This window comes from Episyrphus balteatus, chromosome 2 (genome assembly GCF_945859705.1).
Source record: "Episyrphus balteatus chromosome 2, idEpiBalt1.1, whole genome shotgun sequence".
NCBI classification, from domain to species: domain Eukaryota; kingdom Metazoa; phylum Arthropoda; class Insecta; order Diptera; family Syrphidae; genus Episyrphus; species Episyrphus balteatus.
In genome coordinates, this window is record NC_079135.1 from 40,620,716 (window position 1) to 40,646,650 (window position 25,935).

General features: G+C 28.9%; 2 protein-coding genes across 3 annotated transcripts in view; one reads left to right on the forward strand and one right to left on the reverse strand.

Annotated features, from left to right (window-relative positions):
- The window catches only part of LOC129909364 (homeobox protein 5), a 27,710-nt gene continuing 1,775 nt past the window's right edge, over window positions 1-25,935 (forward strand). Inside the window, exons 1-2 of one of the 2 annotated variants that reach the window (XM_055986449.1) lie at window positions 1-323; window positions 22,286-22,699. In XM_055986449.1, the coding sequence (XP_055842424.1) occupies window positions 282-323; window positions 22,286-22,699 (456 nt within the window). In that variant the 5' untranslated portion in view covers window positions 1-281. Of the gene's footprint in view, window positions 324-21,487; window positions 21,777-22,285; window positions 22,700-25,935 lie in introns of those variants that run through there. The other variant, XM_055986450.1, reaches the window with a different exon arrangement.
- The window catches only part of LOC129909363 (nuclear migration protein nudC), a 22,258-nt gene continuing 7,765 nt past the window's right edge, over window positions 11,443-25,935 (reverse strand). The window contains exons 5-7 of the mRNA XM_055986447.1: window positions 11,953-12,147; window positions 11,675-11,877; window positions 11,443-11,610 (exon numbers count right to left, since the gene is read on the reverse strand). Of these exons, the coding sequence (XP_055842422.1) occupies window positions 11,559-11,610; window positions 11,675-11,877; window positions 11,953-12,147 (450 nt within the window). The 3' untranslated portion in view covers window positions 11,443-11,558. The remainder of the gene's footprint in view (window positions 11,611-11,674; window positions 11,878-11,952; window positions 12,148-25,935) is intronic.

A 25,935-nucleotide genomic window follows, 5' to 3' on the forward strand; every position in this document is an offset into this window, starting at 1 on the left:
CACACGCCGAGCGAGACCAAAACAATTAAATCGAATTTTTAAAACGAAACAAAAATTTTATTCAAATTTTGTATTGTGTTGCTGTTGAATAAATTTATTTGTTGAAGTGTTCGAAATATTGTGGTTATTGTTGTTTTTTTTGTGTGCATTGTTGAAAATTTGAATTTGATAATAAATTGATTGTCATTCGATTGCATTGAAAATTCAAAAAAATAGAAATCTTAAATTTATTGGTGGCTTATACATATGTGTATTCAATAGTGGAAATATATCCAAAAATTATGGAGGCTAAGAAAGTCCAAAGGATAAGCATAGATCACCAGGTAGTAAAAGATCTAGTTTTATATATTAATAAACACATACCTAAACAACATTTAAAAAAAAATTTAACTAACGATCCAATGCCATTGAATTAATTAAATGAAGTTTATTCAAGTACTTTTATTTTCATTATGTGAGCAGCCGGATTTTCCTACTCTATAGTGTAGCTTTTGAATTTTATATTGTTAATTTTTTTTTTTGCCTAACCAAGCTACATGGGTATTTATAATAATCGTTTAAATTAAGTAAACATTTTATGATTTCCTTTTTTATTATTAACATTTCATTGCTATTTCAATTCAGCTGATTCTTGGCTAGAAAATCTCTCATAACCTTAATAATTATGCCGCAATGTGAGCATTGTAAGTTAATAAGAAAAAACTTACAGCAACAAAAACAAACTATAGAACAACTTTATTTTTTGTTGTATAATTACATTCAACAAAACTTATAGAGTTGGAGTATAATTAAATGTTAATGTATGGGAAATTCTTTTGAAATATCTATCTCTAGTAGTCGTGGTCGTGAGTGCATTCACCTGAATCGAATATTTTATCATCAAATCTACAATACAATATCCAACAACAACAACAACAACAACATCAACAATAACAACGATAACTATATAAATATGACCTTGACATAGTTTTTTTCAGTCTCATGCCTGCGTAACTAAACTTTGTTGATACAAGTATCGCGCTGTTGATATTCTTCTACACTTACATTTTTAAGTAATGTAAATTTATTGTACATAGACAGAGGGAGAGATACACGATACGATGCGGCACGGCTGGCATGGTGCGGCGCAGCCAGCAAATGCAGGTCTTTATGAATATTTGTTTGTATATTGTAATGGATCTCAAAGAAATTATTGCAGTTTTATACACATATCTATTCATATGTATACTTACTTACATTACTTCAAAAGAGCCAGAGTAATTTTGTATATATTGTTGGACATTAACATGAATAAAATAATAAATTATAAGTTTAAGTTACAAGTAGTTTAAGGTTCAATAATATTATTTTTGATTTTGAAATTTGTAAGCATAAAGATACCACTAAAAAGATTATGGTTTAAAACCATCGAATATATCTCTTTATCAAAAGTTAAATACGTTTAAAAAATATTTTGAAAGTACAAAGATTCACACTTGGCTTTTATTTTAAAAATATCAATTTAATTTCAAGTCGAAAGCTGGCTTATAATTTTTGGTTTAACCAAAACCTGAGACTGAGAACTCCTATAGACTGCAGTAGATATTTTTTTTAGAGGTTGGGTACCATTACAGGGTGTTAAATTTGCATTTTTTGAATTTGTGTTTGCATTGAATCGTTTTTACATTTTAAATACAAAAACAAGGTTATTTCTTTTCATTAGGTATCTCGAATATCCAACCAATAAGACTGTTTTAAAAACTAAAAAAACATGGTAATTTAATTACTTTTTTATCAGAGGTTTGTAGGTTTGAATGAGTACATCATATTATGGCACTTTAAATTTTTCATAGACCCTCAAAATTTCAAGATATCTTCCAAAAACAATTTTTCAATATTTTCCGGCTTCAAAAATTGTGTACTAAGTCATTCTTCGGTCAATTAAGATGTTTTTACAGTTTTAAATAAAGGAATATTGTAAAAAATATTTTCTTTTTATATCAAAACACCAAATTAGGTGTAGATTTTTTAAATTGAACCTCAAAGCTTAGCATTTCTTCTACGTTTTTTAGGATTCGGAAACCGTTTTAAGCTACATTTTAAGTTTTAATTTTTTTTATAAACAGTTTTGGTGTCCTTTTAATGTTGAATCGAATTAGCTTTTATATATTAAAATCGATTAGAAACTGTGGAAGCTATGATTTTTTTATTCGAGGAAGAAATTTTAATTTATTGGGACAACTTATTTCTCTGTTGAAAATTTGTTATGGTCTTAATTTTTAGAAAAATTGTCAAGGGAAAGAAAAAATATATAATATTTTTACTGTACAACTTTTATAATGTTTTACAATACCTACACAATTCAAATAATATAAAATGCACGACACTTTTTCTTGCAGTTCAAAGCACTTTTATGTTAGTTTATTGGTAGGTTTTGAGAGGTGCCTCTAAATGAATTTTAAAGAAATTTTGTTGGGGAAGAGCCGACCTTTAGGGCTTTTTGACTTTTTTGAGAAAAACTAAAAATGCAATTTTATTGCAATTGCTTTTAATATTACTTCTGCAAGGTTTAACCAAATTCATTAGATCCCTTTTCGAGTTATTTGGTATACCTAACTTGAAAAATTTATATGGGACGTACACATTCTAAGTGAGATATAAAAAAAAAAAAAAAAAAAAAACAAACAAAAAAAAAAACAACTTTCAAAATTCTATAAAAAATCATCTGTACCAAATTTGAAACAAAACCGTTCACTCGTTTTGGCTGTGGAAATGTGTATAGATGGCCGCACAGACGCACGGACGGAATTGCGAGACCCACTTTTTCGGAATTCTCTATCATCGTAATGTTGGTTTTGATTAAAACCTCAAGTTTTTTTTTCGACACGAAACTAATACATGCCCTATAGATACGGTGACCATCCGTCCCGGTTTACCCAGGACTGTCCCGTATTTCTATAGCTCGTCCCGGGTTTTTATTTAAGAAACCCGGTACGTATAAGTGTCTCGTATTTTGAAATTTGTCCCGTGATTGTCCCGTATTTGCACATTCTTTGATTTTTTTTATTGAAAATTTAATTACTTTGGAAAACAAGAAAACAGTCAGTGGTTGGAAAATAAAAGTTTTTCTAATTTTCTGGATAAGATTTAAGATATTTCCTTAATTACTTAGTTTCAGCTTGAAAAGCTACCCCAGGAAAAGTTTTTTTTTCGAATAATTGAACAACATATTGAAGAGTTCAGAACCTAGTAAAATTTTAAAACTTTTAAGGGCATGTTAAAAGTTGAATTAAAGATTACACAACTTCAAAATCGATTTAAATAAAAATAAAAATGTTAAAAACCAGCTCCCACGATTTTGATTAAAAAAATATTTTTTTAGAAGTTATTAACAGCACCTACCTATTATAAAACCGTTTTCTTCATTTCTGACTTCCTTGTAAACGATTTAAGTGATTTCAACGAAAAATATTCCATTAAAATCGTAAGAAATCTAAGGGATGATTATGAAAAGTCATTTTAAAAATCAAATTTTTTTGAAAAATCGATATTTTCAACACGATCCAATGAATTTTTATCTGTCCCGGATTTCGCTCCTAGAAATATGGTCACCGTACCTATAGAGCAAGTAAAAAAATGACTAAGAACTGAAATTCCAAAAAGTTGCATTCTTTTTCCATATTAATAAATAATAATTTTAAAACTATTATTATACATTTAAAAAGTAGTAGTAATTTTAGTAAAATATCAAGCAGCGCTTTATGAAGTAATATTCCTCTTTTTTTTAACGTTTGCAAGTGTAATTGCATTTTGAATTTAAGCCCCACAGCCACAAACACTTACAATTGGGAAAGACTTAAACTCATTTTGAAATCGAGATAAACAGATAAACATATTTCTTTGGATCATTTTCTTTTTTTTTAGTTTATTTTTTTACCATTTAACCTTTTAAGTGCCAAGCAATCAATAGGCTAGCTTTAGGGTATGTTTTCATGACGAAAATATTTTCCATTAAAAGCTCTCAACCTCAACTAACTTCCATGAGTTTACGATATGCCGCTTAAAGGGCGATTACTGATCAATGTTCACCACCTACACCAATTTTTTGAAGATTATTTTCAAATACATAAATGGTTTCATCATGATACTTATTATGAAATTAATAATTTGACTCGTCTTTAAAGGTTTGTTGATATTTTAAACAATTTTTTATGAAAAATGTTTAGGCTAAGCGCCCACCTAAGACCTAACAATCGGCTACTCTAATTTTGTATTTATTTATCGTTTAAGTAAAGTACGCTTTTTTGAAATTTATTGTGGACAATTTTGTGGTGTTGGATGTGTCAATCAAATTGACCTTGATTTTTCCATCTGGGCTACTATATTTTTTTTTGTTTTTGACATTGCATAAGTCTTGTATATTCATTCTCGGTCTTCTGATAGGTAGCGGATTTTTTTTACATGTCTTCCAAGGGTTTTTTCTCTGTCCCAACGCGACTTCATAATTTTATTAATAATTTCCAGTCTATATGAAAAATGTTGATTGGTTATCTTAACAGTTTATCATGAGGTCAAATTTGTAATGAAATTAAAATTGCGTATACGCCACAGTGACCGTTTTGGTTAAAGACTTTTTTTTTCAAAGGTCATTCATAAATTTCTCAAATGTCTCTAAAAATATTTTGCACAAGGAAACTTAAAGAAGAATGTTTAAAAGTATGCAGTACTTTAAAGTTTTTTTAAAGGTGAAACAAATTCATAAAAAAAATATTCTTTACCTTGAATTTGTAAAAATACAGTAGGTACTGCATTTTGTTTTATAAACCCATCAAGTCTGGAACTTTATTAATTAGTTAACACCTTCAAGGTAAAAAGTTTGAAATAATAAATAAATTCTATTCAACAATATAATATTATTTTGGATAATGATTCATTAATGATGTGGTCGAACAAGCATTAAAGATAGCTACTCTTGTACGATTCAGGGAAACAAATTAACAAATTCACAATAAAAAAAGTGAAGAATTTTTAAGAATGTCCCCTGAGTCACAAATTTCATACATAAATTTATTTAAAAAAAAAAACAATCTTAATTCCGGAAAACAATTATGACAAGGAATTCTTCTACATTATTATTAGTTGATTGTTGGAAATCGTTCTGTTATTTTTTTTTTAAACTTAATTATGTATATGGTTATTAAGTTCATTAGTTTAAGTTGGTAAACTTTTGGGGACAATATAATCAAATTGAGTGAAAATTAAAAAAAAAAAGTGGATTTATTACCCACGGTTGTGATTTAGCTTCATACAAGACCTCTTGGATTTCCCATATCACAGTCACACCTAAGAAGTCACGGAATTTTCCAAAATCTTTTACAATTTTCATCAAATCGATTGAATGGCTAAAAAATCTGTTACTGTCTTTTGCTTATTTACAATTGGGGAACTTAACTTAAGGCCGGGAGATTCAATTGGGGGCTTTAGATTTTCGGTGCTTAGAACCATATATTCAATCCATTTCAAAATCTAGTTCAGTCGTGGGAACTATGGTCTTTTGACCTAGCTGTTTGTTGTCTCGAAACCTATTCTTTAGCTATTTGTCTAAGAAAAAAATCTACAAATCTTCAAATATCAATCCGGAATCCATTGCATAGACTTTTGTTTATAATTCATGATAAACGTCATACTATGCGTGCTGCGCGTGCGCATGTTTCTTTACTTAGTCACAAAATGAATTACCCTTGAAAATTGAAAAGTGACCGCATTTTCAAACTTGTTCATACATAAAATTTTATATTCCCAATTTTCAATTAGGGTAAATTTACAACCTATGATGATAATAAATGCAACCACACAGCAGAATCCGTTAGTGAGTCACTATGGGTAATGTCCGTTCAAATTTCATAAGCCAATACAATATACCTACAACTTGGAATTCCCATACCTGCTCCGCCATACTACTTAAATTTTATGAGGTTTTTTTTTTTTTGCTTTTGTAAAAGTTAAAAATAGACTTCATGTTATTTGTTCTGTAAAAAATAAAAAAAAAATCTCATTGCGAAAAAATGTATAATCGTTAAGAAGTCTGCGCCTAAGCAGTAGCTAGTTGTGCAATTGCATTAGATTGTTAAGAAAAAATGTTCTATGTACCGACAACATTGTAAGTTTTTGCTTTTAATTATGACATGTATGGCAATTTGTCAATAGTTTAAATGCGGCAATGATGTAGTTCCTCTATGCAAAAATGTTGTCTTATAGCGTTTTCGTTTGGTCGTCCGGGACTGTCCGGAATTCTCCCGAACGATTCTGAAACTGATCGTTTGGCACTCAATGACAGTTCTAATTCTGAAAAGAAGAGAAAATCGATTCCGAATTTTGAGGCAGAATCAAAACCAGAATCACGCACACATGTTAATACTTAAGACGTCAAAGTAATGAAATGTCATTCTTTGTTATTCATTTCTCAATTTCAAGATTTTTAACTATGCACAAACTTTAAACTATATTAAAATAATGTGAAGAAAGAAAACAAAAATAGATAAACTTAATGATAATAAAAAAAAAAATAAACAAAACAAAACTTTCATCAGACGTTCGCATTTGATGTTTCACAAATACAAAGAAACCCAAACTTCAGAATAAAAAAAAAGTATCTAACTCTGATCGTTTGGCATTCCGGATCGGACAGTCCCGGACGCTTCTAAGAATTCCCAAACGAAAACGCTATTACAATATTTTTATTTAAAAATAAATAAAATATGCATTTGAGTTAAGATATTTGTATCCTTTATTTAACTTTGCTAAATACCTCTGACAAACAACATTTATTCCCCTTTTTTAATAAGAAAATTTTTGATTTTAATTATATTTTGCATAAGATATTGGACCAGTTCGTTTAAGCTGGTCTGCCTTAAAAATATTGCTCCATTTTACGTAAGCAAATGCCATCAACAAAACATAAAACCTTGACAATTTGCATATTGTGATGTCATTGAACTTCAACAAGTTTAATGTATGAAGATACCTACAAGCAATTACTTACTGGCTACCTATAGGTAGCCACTTGTTAAATGTTCGCGCATAAGTTAAGATGTTTTTTTTAAATTTATTCATAAAAACGCACTCAATATTGATTTTATAGACTTGTGGTACTTATACGTACGTAATTATTTATTATTACGAGCACGCACAAAAGTGAAAGTATCCTTCTATACGTTTCTTTGATGAGACCACCAGTATTGACCTTCACCTCTAGTTATTAAATCAAGTTCAGTGATCTTTTTATTAAATGATATTTTATTAAAGTCAGGTATCTTTTTAATGCATCGGCGGCAGCAAGCTGTTACAAAGAGGTTGACAAAAGCTTGCAAATATTTTAAAGGTCTTAAGAATTGATGGATCGCTGTTGATAGCACACGTTGTTTTTTTTTTTATTGGAAAAGATAAAAAAGAAGGGATATAAAATTTTATTTTAAAGTGTCTTTACATAGTGATCTTCTCAAATATGTAAGTAGGGCATAAGATGCCAAAAACGAATAAAAATATAACGTTGCCAGTAACAACTGAGATGAAACGTTTGAAAAATATTTCTTCCAAAAAAAATGTGTGCCTCGAAATTATATATAAATTATATAAAATATGTATCAGTATAATTATGTTTGCCTAGCTTAGCTAAAGTAAGAGGGTTTTTATTTTGGTAAATTTTGTTCTTGAAAAATCAAATGCTATGTCAAATCGCATACCTATAAAAAATTGAAAAATCTTTGCAAGTTTCTAAAGTTCTTAATAAAATAATAACACGGTGTAACACTCAAAATATACGCGGGCGGAGACCTATCAGGTTTTGTAGAGCTAGTCGCACTGAATACGAAACGGTATTTGAAAATCCCCTAACACCCCCAAAATCTGGAGTTACGGGCAAAAAACGGTTTTTTGGACCTTCAACCTTCACCCATTGAAAAAATTCTAGCTTCGACAATTTTTTACCCATTTTCGATAGAAGATAAATATACCTTTTTAACAATGTATAAAACATGTAACTCGTTTAAACCACTTAGAATTTATAAGATGTCAAAGATCAAAAATTCAATTTTTTAAAACTCATTTTATACTATTTTTGTCCATGAATTGAATTTTAGTAAATAAATTACTTAGACAGAAAACTGCCTCAATTAATTCCTTATCGAAACGTGAAAACTATATGTTTCTATGTCTTCTAGTTTTTGGGAAAATTGAAAAATTATTTTATCAGATTTTTCTTTTTTCAAAATATTTTTTGTTTTCATTTGTTTTTATTTTTCAATTTTCTCAAAAACTAGAAGACATAGAAACATAATAGTTTTCACTGTTCGATAAGGAATTTATTGAGGCAGTTTTCTGTCTAAGTAATTTATTTACTAAAATTCAATTCATGGACAAAAATAGTATAAAATGAGTTTTAAAAAAAATTTTTTCCCCTATTTTTAACTTTGAAATCGATTATTTCAAAAACAATTGGTAATATTATATTGATTTAAAAATTAGAATCAAATGCACAATTTTGCCTTTTGGAAATGGTATCATTTATTACTGTAAGTGTTGCCGTTGTTTTTTAATAATTTTTTTTATTTTGATAATTTTTTTTTAGAAAAATGCCCCTCCCACCTAAACGGGGGGAGATAGACCCCCCTAACAAAGAAAAAAAATGTTTGTATTGAGCTCCTCTACAAAAATCCTTCATCAAATCCTGGCGCCCAACTTATCCTACTACGTGCCGAAACAACATTTTTGTTCTATGCCTAAAAGTTCGAATTTCTGTAACTGGGTTGAAATCGAAAAATTTTTTTTTCTAAGCCAATTTTGAAGTGATTTTCATAAAAAATACCTCGATCAATTAGGAAATAGATAAAGTTTTAGAATACATTTTTTAAATAGCATGTTGTCTTGAAAACATATACTTTAAATTGATGCCGAAGTTGGGCAAATGACAAAAAAAATTGAATTTTTGAACTTTGACATCTTATAAATTCTAAGTGGTTTAACCGACATAACATGTTTTATACATTGTTAAAAAGGTATATTTATCTTCTATCAGAAACTGTAAAAAAATCGAAAATGGGTAAAAAATTGTCGAAGCTAGAATTTTTTCAATGGGTGAAGGTCCAAAAAACCGTTTTTTGCCCGTAACTCCAGATTTTGGGGGTGTTAGGGGATTTTCAAATACCGTTTCGTATTCACTGCGACTAGCTCTACAAAACGTGATAGGTCTCCGCCCGCGTATATTTTAAAACCTCATTTTTGTAACACCGTGTAATTAATCTTAATAACAATTTTCCACTGAAGTATGTTTTGTTCAGCTCCAAAATTTATATTATAAGTGCTGTTAATGACTAAATAAAGAATTTTTCGAATACGTTTTTTGATAAAACATGTTCATTGATGAATAACACTGGCCAACACACAAAAATTTTCCAGACCGTTGTTTATCATTTCTTGCTAAATTTAGGGTGCTGATTCCGAAAACATTAGGTTTTTTCTAGCAGCTCTAGTTCTTAAATTATTCATACAAGAAAAGCCATAGAAATTCATACGATTTTTTTTTTTAATTTTTTTATATAAATTTTTTTTTCTTAACTTACTGAACCGAAATACAACAATACGTTCGAAATAATTTTTTCGAAACGCTTGTAATAATAAAATCTAAAAAAAAATACTATGAAATCACCCCCAAATTGTGAAAAATGAAAATATCTAAAAAAAAACTAGAGCTCCTAGAAAGCTTTCAGTGTGATTTTTTGGCTTAGTGAACCCAAATGCATTAGGTTCGACAAAAAATTTTCTGGAAAATATTAACAAAGTGTTAAAATAAGGATTGCTTTAAAATTAGTAAAAAAATGTGGAAAACCTTAATATTAAAAAAAATAGAGCTCCTAGAAATAAATGAATGTGATTTTTAGGTTAACTGACCCTAAATACATTAAGGCCCAATTTATTCACTCTCCATTATTTTTAAAGGCTCCATTAAAAAATATAAAACTGTCAAATCGCATACAAATTTTAAAATTTCCCTTTTTTAATGGCGACTTTAAATTTAATGGAGTGTGAATAAATTGGACCTAAGTTTAATATAATTTTTTATGGAAAATTCTAATAATCGCTCAAAATAAGGAAAACTGAAAAATTATTATGAATATTCCCCAAATATGAAAAATTAAATATTTCAAAAACTAGAGCTGCTAGAAAGAAACCAATATAATTTTTGAGCTTACTGAACCCAAATCTATAAAATTAGACATAAATCTTTCTGGAAAATTTTAAAATATTGAAAACTGTTGGCCAGTGTAATTATTTTTTTAAGCCATAGGTATTACAAAAAATAAAAATTTTAATAGTTTGTTTTTTCAATTTTAAAAATTTATTTTTCATATTATTTTTTTCCATGATATTTCTTTAAAACTGGCATCTTTGGCCAAGACTGTCAAATTGCGATGCATCAGCAAATCATCGCCTTAACTATGGATTTACAAAAAAAAAATAAGTTTTTTATAATTTATAGGGAATTTAAAATCGAAGTCAAAAGGCGTGTTTTTTTTGGCAAAGTTATCCGCAGTAGGATTTCGAAAATATTAACACTGAACAAAAATGTATATGCAGACACCAAGAGAAAGTTAAACGTAAACTTATAAACTTGGTCAAAATTCTATCCGCAGCGTGGTTTAGCTTCTATTGTTATCGGCAGCTACGTGTTGTTTTCGTACTGCAAGTTGAAATATATTTTTTCTCGAACAAATTATGTAATTTCGAATTCAAAACAACAAAAAGTTCGATCTGCAGTCGATTCCTTTTATAAAAAAAAGAGGTCACTACAAAATTCCTATAATAGTCGATTCTTTTTCCTTGAATGAATTCCAACGAAAAACAATCGCTAATTTTTCCTGAAGAATCGATCCCTTTCAAATCTCTTGCAACCAGTTCTAGATTTTGTTTATTTGTGAATTATAAATTATTTTGTATTGTATTCCTTTCTTATAAAATATAAATTGCATATTTCAAAAACCCTTCATGCTGATTTATGGTAAATTACTAATTTTATCAAACATCGATTGTTTTGACGTCCATATTTCGAGTTATAATTTTTTACATTTTTTGTTTTTATGTGTGACTTTTATCCATGTATCTATAAAATTCATTGATTCTTATTTCTATAACTTTGTGTTAAAAATATCGCTTTTCGATTAAAACTTTTCTTTAGGAAACTTATTAAAACATAAATTTTGTGGAGGATGATTTTTTCGTAATGAGCTTTTTTCAAAATTTTATGGAAATACCAAAAAGAGAAATTAACTAGGCTACACTATATTTCGCAATTATTTTTCATTTGTTTCAAACTTTTTGTCTTTTTGAACCAAATGGAAAGTGGAGGGATCTCAAATGGTTGATGCAAAGAAAAATTTTAAATCTTGAATGAATGAGACTTATTATCTGTTTTGATACATATTGGTAAAACTTCGATTTTATTTAGACAATAAGCAAATAAAGAGAGAGAACTTAATATATTCAGGTGAATACTATGATTTTAATTTTTTATTGTGCCGTGAGGTTTAATTAAATTTGCATTTGGAAAAGTCCATTTCTGGATGCTGCTTCATAAATCTGCAATAAAAAGAGAAACGATATCACCATACATTTTGAAGAAATATAATAAATTCCATCTTACGTTGAAAGAATATCCTGCTTTTTCTTTTCTTCACTCGTTGGTAGACCTAATTCCTTTTGTTTCTGATCATACATCATTTTTTCAACCATACTTCTGGTCTCTCCATCCAAGTCAGATAATTTTGATGGTTCCGGGTTAATCTTTTTCGTTGAAATTGGTTGATCGGTTGAAATTAATCGGTCCCACCATGACATTTGATTAATCTATCAACAACAAAAAATAAATTATATTTTTTTATGATGAACATGACTTTTGTAAGAGATGAAGATTGAACTAACCTTTTCCAATGTAATGACAACAGTCTTGGTGTCTTGCAATACCCATACGGAATCTTCTAGTTTAACTTCTGAACACAATTCACCTGAAATAATCGGTTCCTGACCTTTGAGTCCGACTTTTAGAGATTTCTTTGCAATGACCACTTGCACATCTCGCGATTTTAATGAGAAATTAATTTTGAATGGAATTTTAACCTTGAAATAGAAGAGAAAAAAAAACATTATAAATTAATAAAGAACCAATCAACAAAGATAAAATGATGATAGATTTTATTTTTTTTATTATTGTAGGTGTAATTTTGAGTTATTTAACTTAGTCAAAGCTATAACATCTTCTAAACGGAAGTGACATTGGCGATGGATTCTGAATTTTATTATTTTAAATCTACAAAAATAATTACATTGTTGGGTAAATAATAATATTTACGCACGAAAGGAAGATTTTCTTGTCCTTGGAAGTTATAAATTGGTTCGCCTTTCCATTATGTGGTCTAATTAGGGTTCTTGCTCTTGCTGGTTGGTTTTGGTTGGTATAAGTCAAAGCTAGGGTAGCCCTTTTTTTTGTGTCTCTGACAAAAAAACAATTCGAACCGGATTCAAGATACTACAGTTCGTACCTCTCTGTACTCGTACAACCATAAAGCTATTGTTGTAGTTTGTGGGTAAGAGGGTATTATGCTACATTATGGTCTCATTCGGTGCAAAACAGGTTTGTTTGTATGGATTGATTGCATTTGTTTGTATCAAAGAAATAAAAATAACAAAATGAGTAACGACAACGACTGACGACTTTGGCTAATTAAATTTTTGTGTGAATTATATTGCCTGCAAGCTAAAAATACTCACATCAAAGCTTGTATAATCCAATTAATTAAATATGTGTACTCAAATTACTCAAAAAATGATCAGCTTATGGCGACTAAGTGTGCTCACTTAAATTTCAATATCCGCATTCAACTGGCGTTTATTCATTTCTTACAACTCTCGACATTTTTCATACAAAATTGTGTCTGGTATGAGCAATAAAAAAAAACTAACTAAGCCTCTAATATGTGATAATGTGAATGCTCAGAATTAAATGATCATTTAACACTTTTTTTTTGCCTTCCCTACACCGTTCGTCTCTCTGTCGTCTTGTTTATAGGTCTGATTTCCAGTGTCCTTGACTTAAGGTATTTCAAGTGTTTTTGTTTTTCTTTTTTTTTTTTTTAATTTCAGTATGAAACTTAGTTGGTTTTACGACCAAAAGAAAAAGAAACAAAAACAACTTTTTATTAAGGCCATAATTATCCGTTACGTTTTGAGTTTGTTTTGTAAATTATAATTGTTTTCTTAAACTTCAATTAAAAAGCCTAGAGTTGACATTTCAATGTAAATTGAATTCAAAAATTTATTGGAAATGTCAAAAATTTGGCTACAAAACGGAACATCGGTATGGAATCAAAGTGTTTTGTTTTGGCAAACGGATTTGGTTGATGTTGAAATGTTTTTCGTGAACGCAGTATGGAGACAGGTCCGGTCTATCTGTAAAGACAATAAAGCTTGTCAGGTCTTTCGACGTTAAATACTATTTTTATATTTTTGGACACAATGTAAACTTCGACCGAAGGTGGAAGGAATACATATCTTTAGGTATAGCTATAAAATTTTCCTTTGTTATATTTATTTCCATAGATACGCAATAAAGTATCTTATGGATGCGTTTAGTAGTCACTTTGTTCTTTCGAATTCACAACTATACATAATAAAGGTAGATAGTGGTAAATAAAATCCTGTTTAAGGTTCTATGTAAATTGTAGACCATACATTGTATAAAGGTGGTTTTGATTTGGTCTTGATACAAACAAGTAGTTGAGAATGAAAGTTTGCTTAAAGTACAGTTGGATTGTTTTTTGCTATGTTCTCATTCTTCTACATATACTAGCTTTGGTATGTTCTCATTCTACTACATACAAATACTGATTTGATCTTCAAAAGTTTAAGTGCGCTGCAGGATACTTTTGTTGTTCAATAAGAAAAAATAATGAAGGTCAAGTTGGTATAAACAAAAGCCGGATATACTGTTCTTGGCGGCTTAAGAAACTCCAAACATTTTTTCTTTTTGTTTGTTTTGTTATTTATATACAATTCAAAGAAGAATCTTAATTTAAGAAGTTGTATAAAATTTATATATTTAGGTAAAATAATTGTATAGAATTATTGTCAGTTTCTGATTGGTAAAGAAAATAAAGCACACATTTATAAAAATAAACATTTAAGTGGTAATTGAATAAATTTGGGAAATAGGATTTGAATTTTGTTAAGATTTATTAATCCTGTGAAATAGATCTCAAATAAATATTCAAAGTTTTGGTTTTAAATTTTTAACGATTCAATTTTGTGGGTTTTACTTAGCAATTTTTTTTAAGCTACCGTTTTTTTAAAAATAGTTTTAAAAAAGTGTCAATAAGTCAGTAACGGTTTTTGGGATTTTGAAATGATTTTGTTTTTATAAATTGTGAGGTGCCCGAAAATGGTTTGATTTGGTGTTGCATCATAAACTTTATTTCTGAGCTTTCAAAAATCAATTTATATTACAATCAGGGGCGTACACTCCCTTGGGGCAAGCGGAGCGGCGCCCCGGGGGCCCCGGCCGACCCCAGGGCCCCAACTGGAGACAATGCAGAGAAGGAAACTTTTAGCATAAATTGAGTTACGAAGTAGGTAAATTAAAATGTATTTGAATCACTTCGGATACAAGGGAGACAAATTATATCATTCAGTGTAATGTATAATGCATTGGTAGCCACACAATATATATTGATTTAATAAAAAGGTTACCCCAGGGGCCCCAAAAAAATAAACTGCTTTTTTAAAAGAAAAAATTTTAATTTTATCTTAGGGCCCCAACAAATATTACTTGAAAAATCTTTGCAACCACAAAGAATACATTAGGGGCCCAAAAAAAGCAAAAAAACAACTTCAGGCCACGGGCCCCAAAAGCCTTTACTTCGGGGCGTCGAAAAAAAATTAAATTAAAAACAAATTGTTTTTTAAATTAAATTACATTTGTTGATGGATTACTAAACACTACTTTAGGAGCCCCAAAAAATATGACTTCGGGGCTCCAAAAATATTATATGAAGGGTCCCAAAAAATAATTTTTCAGGAACCCCGTTAGTTGAGAGCCTATCAAATATTAATTTAGGGGCCCCAAGATCTATTACTAAGGAGCCCAAAAATATTCATCAAATTTTCTGATGGCATGACAAATATTATTTGAGGATCCTCAAAAGCTACTACTTCAGTGGTTCAAAACAATCAAATGGAAACTTAAATATCAATTCAGGGGCCCCAACATAAATACATCAGAGCCCAAAATAGAAACATTAAGTTATAGGTGGCATTTCGAATATTACTACAGAACCTATTAATTCTTAGCTCCAAAAAAATTATATTATATTTTAGGGGCCTCTAAGCACTCACTTTTGAGGCCCCAAAAATAGTTTTTCAGGGACCCCAAGATAAAAAAAATTATATCTGGTGATGGAAAATCAAATTCCTAACCTGTAGTATGTATTTAATACTTCAGAACAGAGGCCCCAAGAACTATCAATTCTAAGCTAAAAAAAAATTATTTTAGGGGTTTCTAAATATTCAATTTTGGGGGCCCCTAGTACATGGATTTGATACTTTTATGATAGAAATTTAAAGTAAGTATACCAAAGTGCATTACGAACATAATAAAACATTAAAATAAACCTAAAAATAAATAAGCCATACAAAAAAAAATGTATGACGTATACCTACATACTTTTTTTTTTTTATCTAAGTGGCCCCCAAATATCAAAGGGGCCCCAAAATTTAGTCTTGCCCCGGGGCCCCGGCAACTCAACGTACGCCACTGATTACAATCAATGTGAAAAATTATGATGATCATTTATTCGCTAAGGAGCATAAATGTAAAGAAGATTTGGGTAGAGGCTCCATTTTGGTTTCTCTACACCAACCTGGAATCAAATTTACCGAAAAAATGTTGAACTCGGGACTAACTCTGAAACATGGATGACCTTGTATTAATAATCTGGGTCCCAATGATAAAAAATGGAAATGTTTTTACTATTTCGAAACAATTTACGAGTGTTACACTCTTTAAAAAAACTGGTCGCATGATAATTAGAAAACGACCTCAAATGCAAGTTATGCTTTTTATGTGCATGGTTCTTGGACACTATAACTTTAAGGCTGCTTTGTTTGTTGTTGATTTTGTTCATTTAAATACAAAAAGTCGTGCTTAGATCAAATAAAAAAAAAATTGAAGTGTGAAGATGTTGGGATATAAGCAATACAAAGACAACATGTTTTCGATACAAATATTGACCAAAGTAGGTTTTATGATTAAATGTGTGCTTCAAAAAACCGTGAAAATTTGGGCTTTTTTCGGTTTTTAAACTTTAACTTTTAAGTAATGGGCAAAACAAACATAAGGCAAAAAGTTGGCAAAATAAAACCGAGGTCTGTTCCGCAAATGATTCCTTTGTTTTGGTCTTTCTACAGTTCAGTATATTTAATAGAGTAGATAACAATTTTAAAATGTTTATTTTGTGATTAAGTTACAGAACACAGCCTTAAATAAATTTCGGAAACAGATTTCTTTAGGTGAGATGCCTGTTTTAACTATTTAATATTTGAGGTGTCCAAGAAAACAGTTCAGCGGAAAATTTCAGTTTAGGGTAAAATTAACAATTTAGGAAAACAACTGTTAACATTTTTACGAGTTAGAGGTTATTTTTTTAATGAAAATGAAACGGAATCTAAATAAAAATGCGTTTTGTGATATTGAAGTCTGTTTGTCTTCTGGTTATAGATCGCTCAAAAAACTAATTAATGAAATTCGATGTGAATTAAGTTCAACTCGTCCTAATTCAACCACAGTAAATTTTCAATACTTTAAAGTTAAACCCAAAATCTATATGTGCATTAAAACTCTCAAATAATTTACCAGTTTGAGCTTAGCTAATCTTTTACCAACGACGCACAGAGGAGTATTCGACCTCAAAATCCGGTCAAAAATATTTTTAATGTTTTTCTTATTGGAATTGGCCTAAAGTATTGTTTTATAACTTATAATGTATTAAAAAGTCACACTGAAAAAAGTTTTCGGGTTAGTTAAAAAAAAAAAAATAAATAAATATATTTTTTTTTTTTTCAATTTTATTTAATTAATTTAATTAATTTTTACATAAAATTTTTAAATATTGTTAATATTTTAGGTTAAAGAAAGCAAAAATTTGAAAATAAGTAGTTTTTTAAACAACAAAAGCCAATTTTACCAAAAAATACCTCGAGACTAAAAAACGCCATTAAAAAAAAAGGTGGAAATATGTGGAAATTTTTTTTAAGTGCTTGAGATGACAAAGATGTACAGTTAATTATATAAGACAAATTTTTGCTCGATCGTACCCGAGACTACAACAAAAACACTTTTTTTTCTACCGAAAATTTCATTAATTTTCACGTTTTTCTATGCACCCTTGTCATCTCGATTTTTAATATATTTTCAATGAAATATATGGAAATTTCTGTATTAACATAAAGTATATACCTTGACCTTGGACATACATAAAAAATTTTTCACAATTATCACAAATCACAATAAAAAAATCAGACTGAAGTGTTAATGATTAGAAAATAAAATAAGCTTTTGTGACGTGAGCTTATAAAATCGACTAGATTTAGACTAAGATCCTGGGAATTAGGGGGTCAACAGTTATTTTTTGAAACCGGTTTTAGTTAACATGGGTATTGAGGTATGCGAAAAGCAAAAAATAACGGGTCGAATGCGATTTTTATTTTTTTCACTTATGACCGGATTTTGGGGTCGAATACTCCTCTGTGCGACGCGACGACTAATTTTTATTTTGAAATATGTTAATCAAAACATAGAAAACTTCCAAAAACATGTAAGTTTTTTTCCATCATAATTTCTAATTCAGACGTCATAACCTCAAAACAAAAGAAAAATATTTCAGACTATTAAGCGCCTTCACGTCTACACGACCCCTTTCGCAAATATTCAGTATTTTTAATATTCAGTATTTTTAACAAGATATTTATTACTTTGTAACAAGGTATCTTATCACAAAATAGTTCTCAATAAAAAAGAGTTATACATCTCATATTTACTCCAATTAAACAAGATCGATACATAAAATCAATTTTGTTTATGTAATTCAACTTCATACTTCCAAAACAATCTAAATTAGTACAAAAAAAAAATAAACAGTTCTACAAAAAAAAAAAACAAAAATTCATTCAATTTAATTTATAAATAAGTGTGTTTTGGCTAGTCATCAATAAGAAGTTGTTTTCAAACAATTTGTTGTGTAAAACAAATTCCGGTTAGTACTTTGTTTTTTGTTTTCTTTTGAAAAAATACTCGTATAGCAAGCGCATCTAATAAAGACCGTAAAATAATTCGATATTATGTAGATTTTTTTTTGCCAAATTAACCTCGTGCCATTGATCGAAAAGGTTTATTTTTTGTTTATAATAAATTCATTTGAAGAAGTTTTGTTATAAATAATTTAAATATTCCTCGTCGTATATCAAATAAAAAACATATATAATGTGTAACAAAAAAAAATTAAAAATAAAACTAGTTTACCTAAATTGAATTAAAAAAAAAAGAATTTAAATCACTTTATTAACTCACAGAATTCAAATCAGCTCTATAGCGTTAGAAATCGCAAAGTTTCCATGCAAAAAAAAAAATAAACCTATAAGAGAATCAATTAAGCAGAGAATAACAAAAACAACAACAATATTCCACTGATATGCCATTTCTATTAAACTAACTGGCGCGATTGCTTCGAGATGGCTTAGCACCCGTACCAGTCCACGACGTCTTTTTGTATAATTTAGTGCGTCTATAGCATATAATTAAAATAATACAAAACAGAAAAAGAGAAAAAAGATCGCTATCAAAAAATCAATCACCACTTATACCAGCCCGTACCACACGTAAGAATTCATAGAACCTACTCCCAAGTGGTATATTTTTGTATATTTTGGTAACCGATTATATTTATTAGGGCAAGAGCCCCTCATCATCAAGAATGTTCTTGATCAAATTTTGGTAAATTAATCTTTTTTAACGAAAACAAAATCAAGTTCAAGATAACATGCGTAAATGTCTTAGAATAGCTTGAGGGACCGTAACAAATTGAATGGCGTGAAAGGTAACGAGATTAATGTTGTTGTTGATGATGTTACAAGTGATCCTGGTCAAGGTGATAAGCTTTTAAGTTATGTGGTTTGAAAAAGAGTTCGAATTAACTCACTTGTAAAAAATGATAGCGCCACAACTAAAAGAAAGAGTTAATCGCAACATTTATTTAGAAAAAGAAGACCTTAAACAAGCTGAGTAATGATTTTTACCAACTAAATTTCTATCGATTTTACACTGTAATATTTAGTCTCATACACTTTGAAGCTTCTTCTAAATTATTTGTCTATGGATTTAATCTGTCTTAACTTGTATATCCAAAATATGTCCAAGGGTATTAAGTCAAAGCTATTTACATTACAGTACACAAATTTCCTCTTACGTCAGCCATGAACCCCTAAGGATCAGATTTTTAAACCGCCCTATAAGATCTAGGCTTCATTTTTTCCGTCACTTTTGGAGCTTTGTTATGGTTTAATTTTCATCTTTGCATCTTTTTTTATATCTGTTGGCGTTTTGGAATGCAAAAGCCATCTCTGACAGTTTATCATTCACTGTTAATCGTTATATCAGATGTATTTTTAGACAACTTTTTCCCACTTTAAAGTTTAAACCCGCCATTCATTTTCATCCACAGAGCTCTCCCCATTAAAAAAAAAAACCATAAACGTTATAAAATTCGCCATTCAAATGCGAGTATATCTTTTTACTAGGAATTCTATACACATTTTCTAAAAAAAAAAAGATAACAGAATATGCAAAATTCCCCTACGGCTAATTTGTCGTGTCTCTTTTTTGTAGGTATAATTTTTGAAGTTCAAAGAAAAACAACAAAAATAATAAAAAAAAAAAAAAAACCTGTCAACAAATTAACGATGGGGTATTATATGAAAGTGTGAGAGACAATGCATACCTTATGGGGTTTCCCCAACTATGTTTATTATCATCATCACCATTCATCAGCTTTTTGTTAATAGAAGATATTGACCGCTCAATTTCCGTGCACCAAAAATCATTCTTTAAAAATATACATATAAAGCTAGTTAGTTTATCATCCTCCTTCTCTTCTTCAAGTGCTGACCCCTAACTTTATTGTCACTGTCGTCGTCTTCGTATAGTCGTCATCGTCATCATACTGTCATCATCATCAGCATCAATGTTGAAAAGTCGAGACTTAACCATACAATTTGAAGTAGATATAACTATTTGAGATGTATAGTAAGTCTGTTTCAGCTGATCGTGATTTGCCATTGTATCTGATAGTATCAGGTTTCATATTCTATATTGTTAATGATATAAGTGTGAGCTAGGGTTCGGACAAATGAAATTGATCCAAAAATTATATTGTTCAGATTATGATTGATAGTTCTTGTGGGTTAGAAATTTTTTTATCTGTTATTTCATTGCTAAAACAATGACTTTTTTACGGAAAAAATAGTGAAAATTGATTAAAAGTTTTTTTCTTCTGAACTGTCGCATATAATAAAATATAAAGAAACTTCATATCATAGAACAATTTTTTATTTTATTTCTGAAAATCTCGTAAACGATTCAATTTATCATCAACTTAGTTTGCTCACTTTAAATGAGTTATATTTGAAAAGTATAGTTAGCTTCGTTTAAACAAAAGAGCTGAGCAGGGAACTTTATTTTTTGTATCTTAATTTTTTTTTTCAATTTTCAATTAAAAATTAATAATATTCTTTTGAAATATCAGTGATGCTCTTAGAAAAAAGGAATTACAAAATAATTTCAGTTCTAGTTTCAGGCACAGCATTTCATTAAGTTTAAATCTCTATTTAATAAAAAAAAAAGTATTTTTTTCAGAATTCGCAATATTGCTCAGGTTTTTATTAGTAAAGTCCAAGGAATCAAAATTTGATGATGAGAAGCAAGACCCAAAAATCGTTTCGACCTGTGTAATTTTTCATTTTCATTGAAAACCCTTTTTCGTCAAGATTTGATTTTTTTCCGTTTTAATTTTTTTATTTAAAGTTTGTTGTAGTGAGCTGTCAAATTTCAAAGTAACACCGGTCAAAAAATTATTATTATAGAATAATCCCATTACAACATAACTCAAACACTGAAACTAACTACAGTCAACCACATACTCCGATTGTAGTAAAATCCGCTCTCCATTTTATAATCTTATTGAACGCTCACACCTGTGCAGAATATTATCACATACAGGTACACAAAATACCAGCAAAGACTACCAACAACTAGCTACCAGATATCCGGCAAATAAGTTTCTGTATTTTACTTTAGAATCAAAAATGAAAAAAAAAAAAAAATTGTTAAAGTGAAACGGAGGTGTTGCTAGTCACCTTGATTCAGTTTGATTCTTGTTGTTGGATAGATCGGTTCTCTCATCTCATCACCGGCGATTTTGATAATCGATTTTTGCAGCACAAGATCTTATTCCTAAATTGTTATTTTTCTTTCATTTTTTTCAATCATTCAAAAGTTATCGGAAAGGTCTTAGAGAATTTAATTTAAGGTTGATCGGAATATCAATTTAATATTGTGATAGAACCTTTAAATAAAAAATTAATCAAGTACCAGTAATTTGATTTTGAAATAAAAGTTAAAGAAAATAACAATAAAACAAATAAATGTAAGTTTTAGAATTTAAAACAAAACATTTGAATCGATATTACAAATTAATTTATTGTTAATGTGGACGTGTGCAGAATTTTTTTAAGTTTTTTTTTATTTTATTCAAAGAATCAATTTAAATTAACAAAAGAGAACTTCCAAGTTTTGAATAATGATTTGTTCATTTTTTTTATAAATTCAATTCTTTGCTAAAAGAGAAAAAATTCTTTAACCAAAATAAGAGAAATATTCAACACACCACCCAACAAATAAACTTAAAAAAAAAAAACCTATTTCGTGTTTTAACATATTTTTGTGGTTCCGTCTGCGTCTGTCTGTAACTGAATCTAACAAAGCCGTATATAAACAAGTTTGGCTCCTACTCTATCTCTCCTACATATAGTGAATGCATTATAGTTCAAATAATTCAAATTCAAACAAAAGAAAAGGGCGACCGCGATAGAAAGCAAAAATATTTATTTCAATTTGCAATTCATTTTTTTGTTTTTTGTGTTTGTGTTTTTGCAGATGAACGAATCATGGCATATACCTCGCGCCTCTTTGGCTGGATCGAGCGGCAATCACACTTCGTCTTCTTCTTCTTCAAACAGTAGCAATAAGTCTCATTCAAATCCATCGACAGTTTCAAGAAACTTTAAAATTGCAAATGATTCATCATCACACCACAATAACTACAATAACAACAACAACAAAAAACTATCAAACATTGATCGTCAACGAAGAGCAGATAGCAGGTTAACAACAGCAGCTACAGCATTAACTATGCAACATGGCCCACATCGTTTGGACGGACGTTGGAGACAATCGAATCACAATAACAACAATGTTAAAGTTAATAATACTCAACATCAACAACAACAACCAAAAAGAGGATCACATTCGTCACAAGGATCTAGTGATAGCAACAATAGCAGTTCTCAGGTAAGTTATGGCTTTTTTTTGCTGAATCTTTATTAATACTGAATAATTTATAAGTTCTTAAAAGTTAATGAGAGAGAAACGCCGGCGCACAGTGTGGGATTTCGCGAATTTAGCGGAATTTAATTCGAAAAATGACTTGTCTTGTTTGATGCCAAAACCGGTTTTTCTTAAAGCTAATAGATTGTAGAAAGTGATAACAAAAGCATTGATAGGTGGGAATCATGTAAACAAAAATAAATAGCTTCGAAGTTGCAGTTGGCGATTTTTTTTCTGTTTATTTGGTGAAAGAGATTACTTTGCTCTTAATTTTTTCTCGTGCGTTTGGTGTGCGTTTTAATAAAAGTTTTATTTTTTTTATATTTTCTAAATATCAAGGTATAATTATTTAAGTAATTTTTTATTTCACAGGGTGTTTTACATTTTTGTTTTGGTGATTGAAGTTAAAAAAATGTGTTTTTTTTCGATTTTTGTACCTTTGTTAGAGCAAAACTTTAGTTATTCCGCGTTATTCCGCTTAGAGACAATATTCAATGCAAAGCTTGATTTATTATCTATCAAGAATCACTAAAATTTGACACCCCAATTTTGTTATGATATATTTTTTTTTTTTTTTTCTAAATGACCATCAAAAAAAAAAAAAATGATGGCATACCGTAAAAATCGAATAACTTTTTGGTATTTTGTTAGAAGAAGAATGTTATAGAATTAGAAACTTTTTTTATTTCACAGGGTGTTCAAAAAATTTGTGAATTTGATTTTAAAATAGTTCCAATAAAAATACAGGGTGTTCAAATTCAAAGTTAACAGTAAGAAAAAAAAGAATTAAGTTATTTTAAAAATTAAAAACGAAAACTATCAATTAATAAAAAAAAAAGTATTACATCTGATAAAGGGTGTTCGAATTATAATAATAAAATAAATTAATTAAAAAAAAAACAATTAACGCGTATTTTTCACAAAATTTGATATTTGATACTTTGAAAATCGGTATTAAAATTAATTTTACTTGTTATAAGTGCTGTGTTTTGTTATTGTGTGTATATGTACTGTGGAGTATTAATTTTTGTCTTTTTATAATGTGGTATGTTATTTGAATAATTAGCAAACTATCCTTTTAATTTAACAAAATATTTCGGTATTATATAATTTAAAGAATGTCTTTCCAAATAACAAAGAAGGACATATTTGATGTTTGGGTCTCAAAAATAAAAATTAAGCGCTTTGAGGCAGTTATGTCATTTGTTTTAAATGTTTTTGGTAACATAACGTTTTCTGAAGAAGCAGTTAAATCATTAAAGGCGTCTGTGAGGACAACTTGTTTTAAGTTAGATCAGTTATGGTCAAAAAACAGGAACCGTGAAAGCTTTGAATGCAAAAATGCTTCCTGGCTCAGTGGCTATTTAGTAATACCACAGCAAATATTTTACGAAATTCCTTCCCCAAGGAACAAGGCCTCTTAGACTCATTTAGCTTTGAAGAAATTTCAACTGCATATGAAATTAGTTTGCGAAAAAGTGGAAAAAGGAATTAGTAAGGGTGAAATTGTTTACATTAAAAACAAAACATATAGTAAAAACAATTAAATAAATTCAAATTGGCTTTTTATTTTACAAGAATAACACGATTAGTAAAAACAAATTGTCTATTCCAGTTAAACTGATTTTTTTTTCGACAGGAAGTTTACGGTTCTTTTAATTATTGATATCCTTGATGATGTATGGCAGAAAAATTTCGTGACAGAACACTTACCAATTTAAAAAAAAAACATTGATTGTGAATAAATAAAGCTACATAATTTAAAACATCCTTTCAAATAGTATCTTGTACGTTTTAGTAGCCTTTTAGAGAATAGTTTCTTTAGTTCATAAACAACGTCATTGACATATCGGTTTGCAAAAAACCTAGTCAATTCTGACAATAATTAACTTTTTTCTTTATTTTATTCATATTTGTCATAAAATTAAACAATAAATCATTCCTCAAAAGTTTTTTTTGTAAATTATGATTTTCAAAAAAAAAAGTACTTTTTGGTGAAAATAACCTGTCACTTCAAAGCTCATTTTACAAAAACTTAAATAAAATATCAGCAAAATGTGAATTACATTTGATTGTATACACATATTCAATGAACTAACCACAAAAAAAACTACAACAAAATTTAAAATGCAAGCGTTATTAATTTTATTCCGCTAAATTCGCGAATTCCCACACTGTGCGGCGGCGAAGCGAGGCAATGGTATTCTATTGAATTAGTTAAATGAGTTTATAGCCAAAATAGCTTAATGAAATTGATATTTTTTTTTTGAGAAGCAAGCTTTTGTTTGTTCGTCCAAAAGTAAAAGGCATTCTAAAATGTTAAGTCATTTTGTTTAATTGGTTGTTCTCGTGGCCAATCATTATTCTGTTAAATGAAAATTTAAAATTCTTAACAAATGTAGAGAGCATTAAATTTGCCAATATTCTATTTTGTTAGGTATTACGAATATAAATTTTAAAATCGAATTTGATTTTAAAATTTAAAAAAAACTTCCTAAGATAAATAAATTGCAAAACTGGTCGAATTACTAGGTACATATTAAATGAATTGATTAAGCATAAAATAGCTAAGATTTTGGTTAAATGACGTAGTTAAGAAGAAAAAAATTAAAACAAAAATGTCAAAAGTGCAAAGAATAAAGAAAAATTTTTGTTTCGGTAAAAAAAACTAATAAAAAATATTCTTTCTGTGATGTTAGGAATTTTCTGTTAACAAAATTTGAATCAGTGAATCTGTTTTGTGAACCCAGTTTTGATCCATGGAAGTCGGTTGTTTTTTTTTTTTTTTTTTAATAAAAATGATTATTCGCAAAATAATTAACACCTTGTAACTATTATGGGTCAATATTTTTAAAAATATTCATAATTTGAGGTCCACTCGAATTTGTTTAATAATGAACTAATATTTCAAGTTTGTTTGACCGTCTTGCACAGTTTTAACTGCACAAACCTTGAAAAATGCAAAAAATGATCTGGTTAATTTCAAACAAATCTGAACTTATTTATTTGAATTTTATTTCAACCAGTTTTTAATATATGGATAGACACACATAATGCAATGTGCAGTGTGATAGTTTTTTTAACTTTTCTAGAAATTGCTCAATGTTGTTGAAATTGTCTTCAAGTTTTCTACAACTTAAAAATTTTTGCATTTAATTTTAAACTTACTTCCCAATTCTAAAGATTTGTACTAAAAAAAA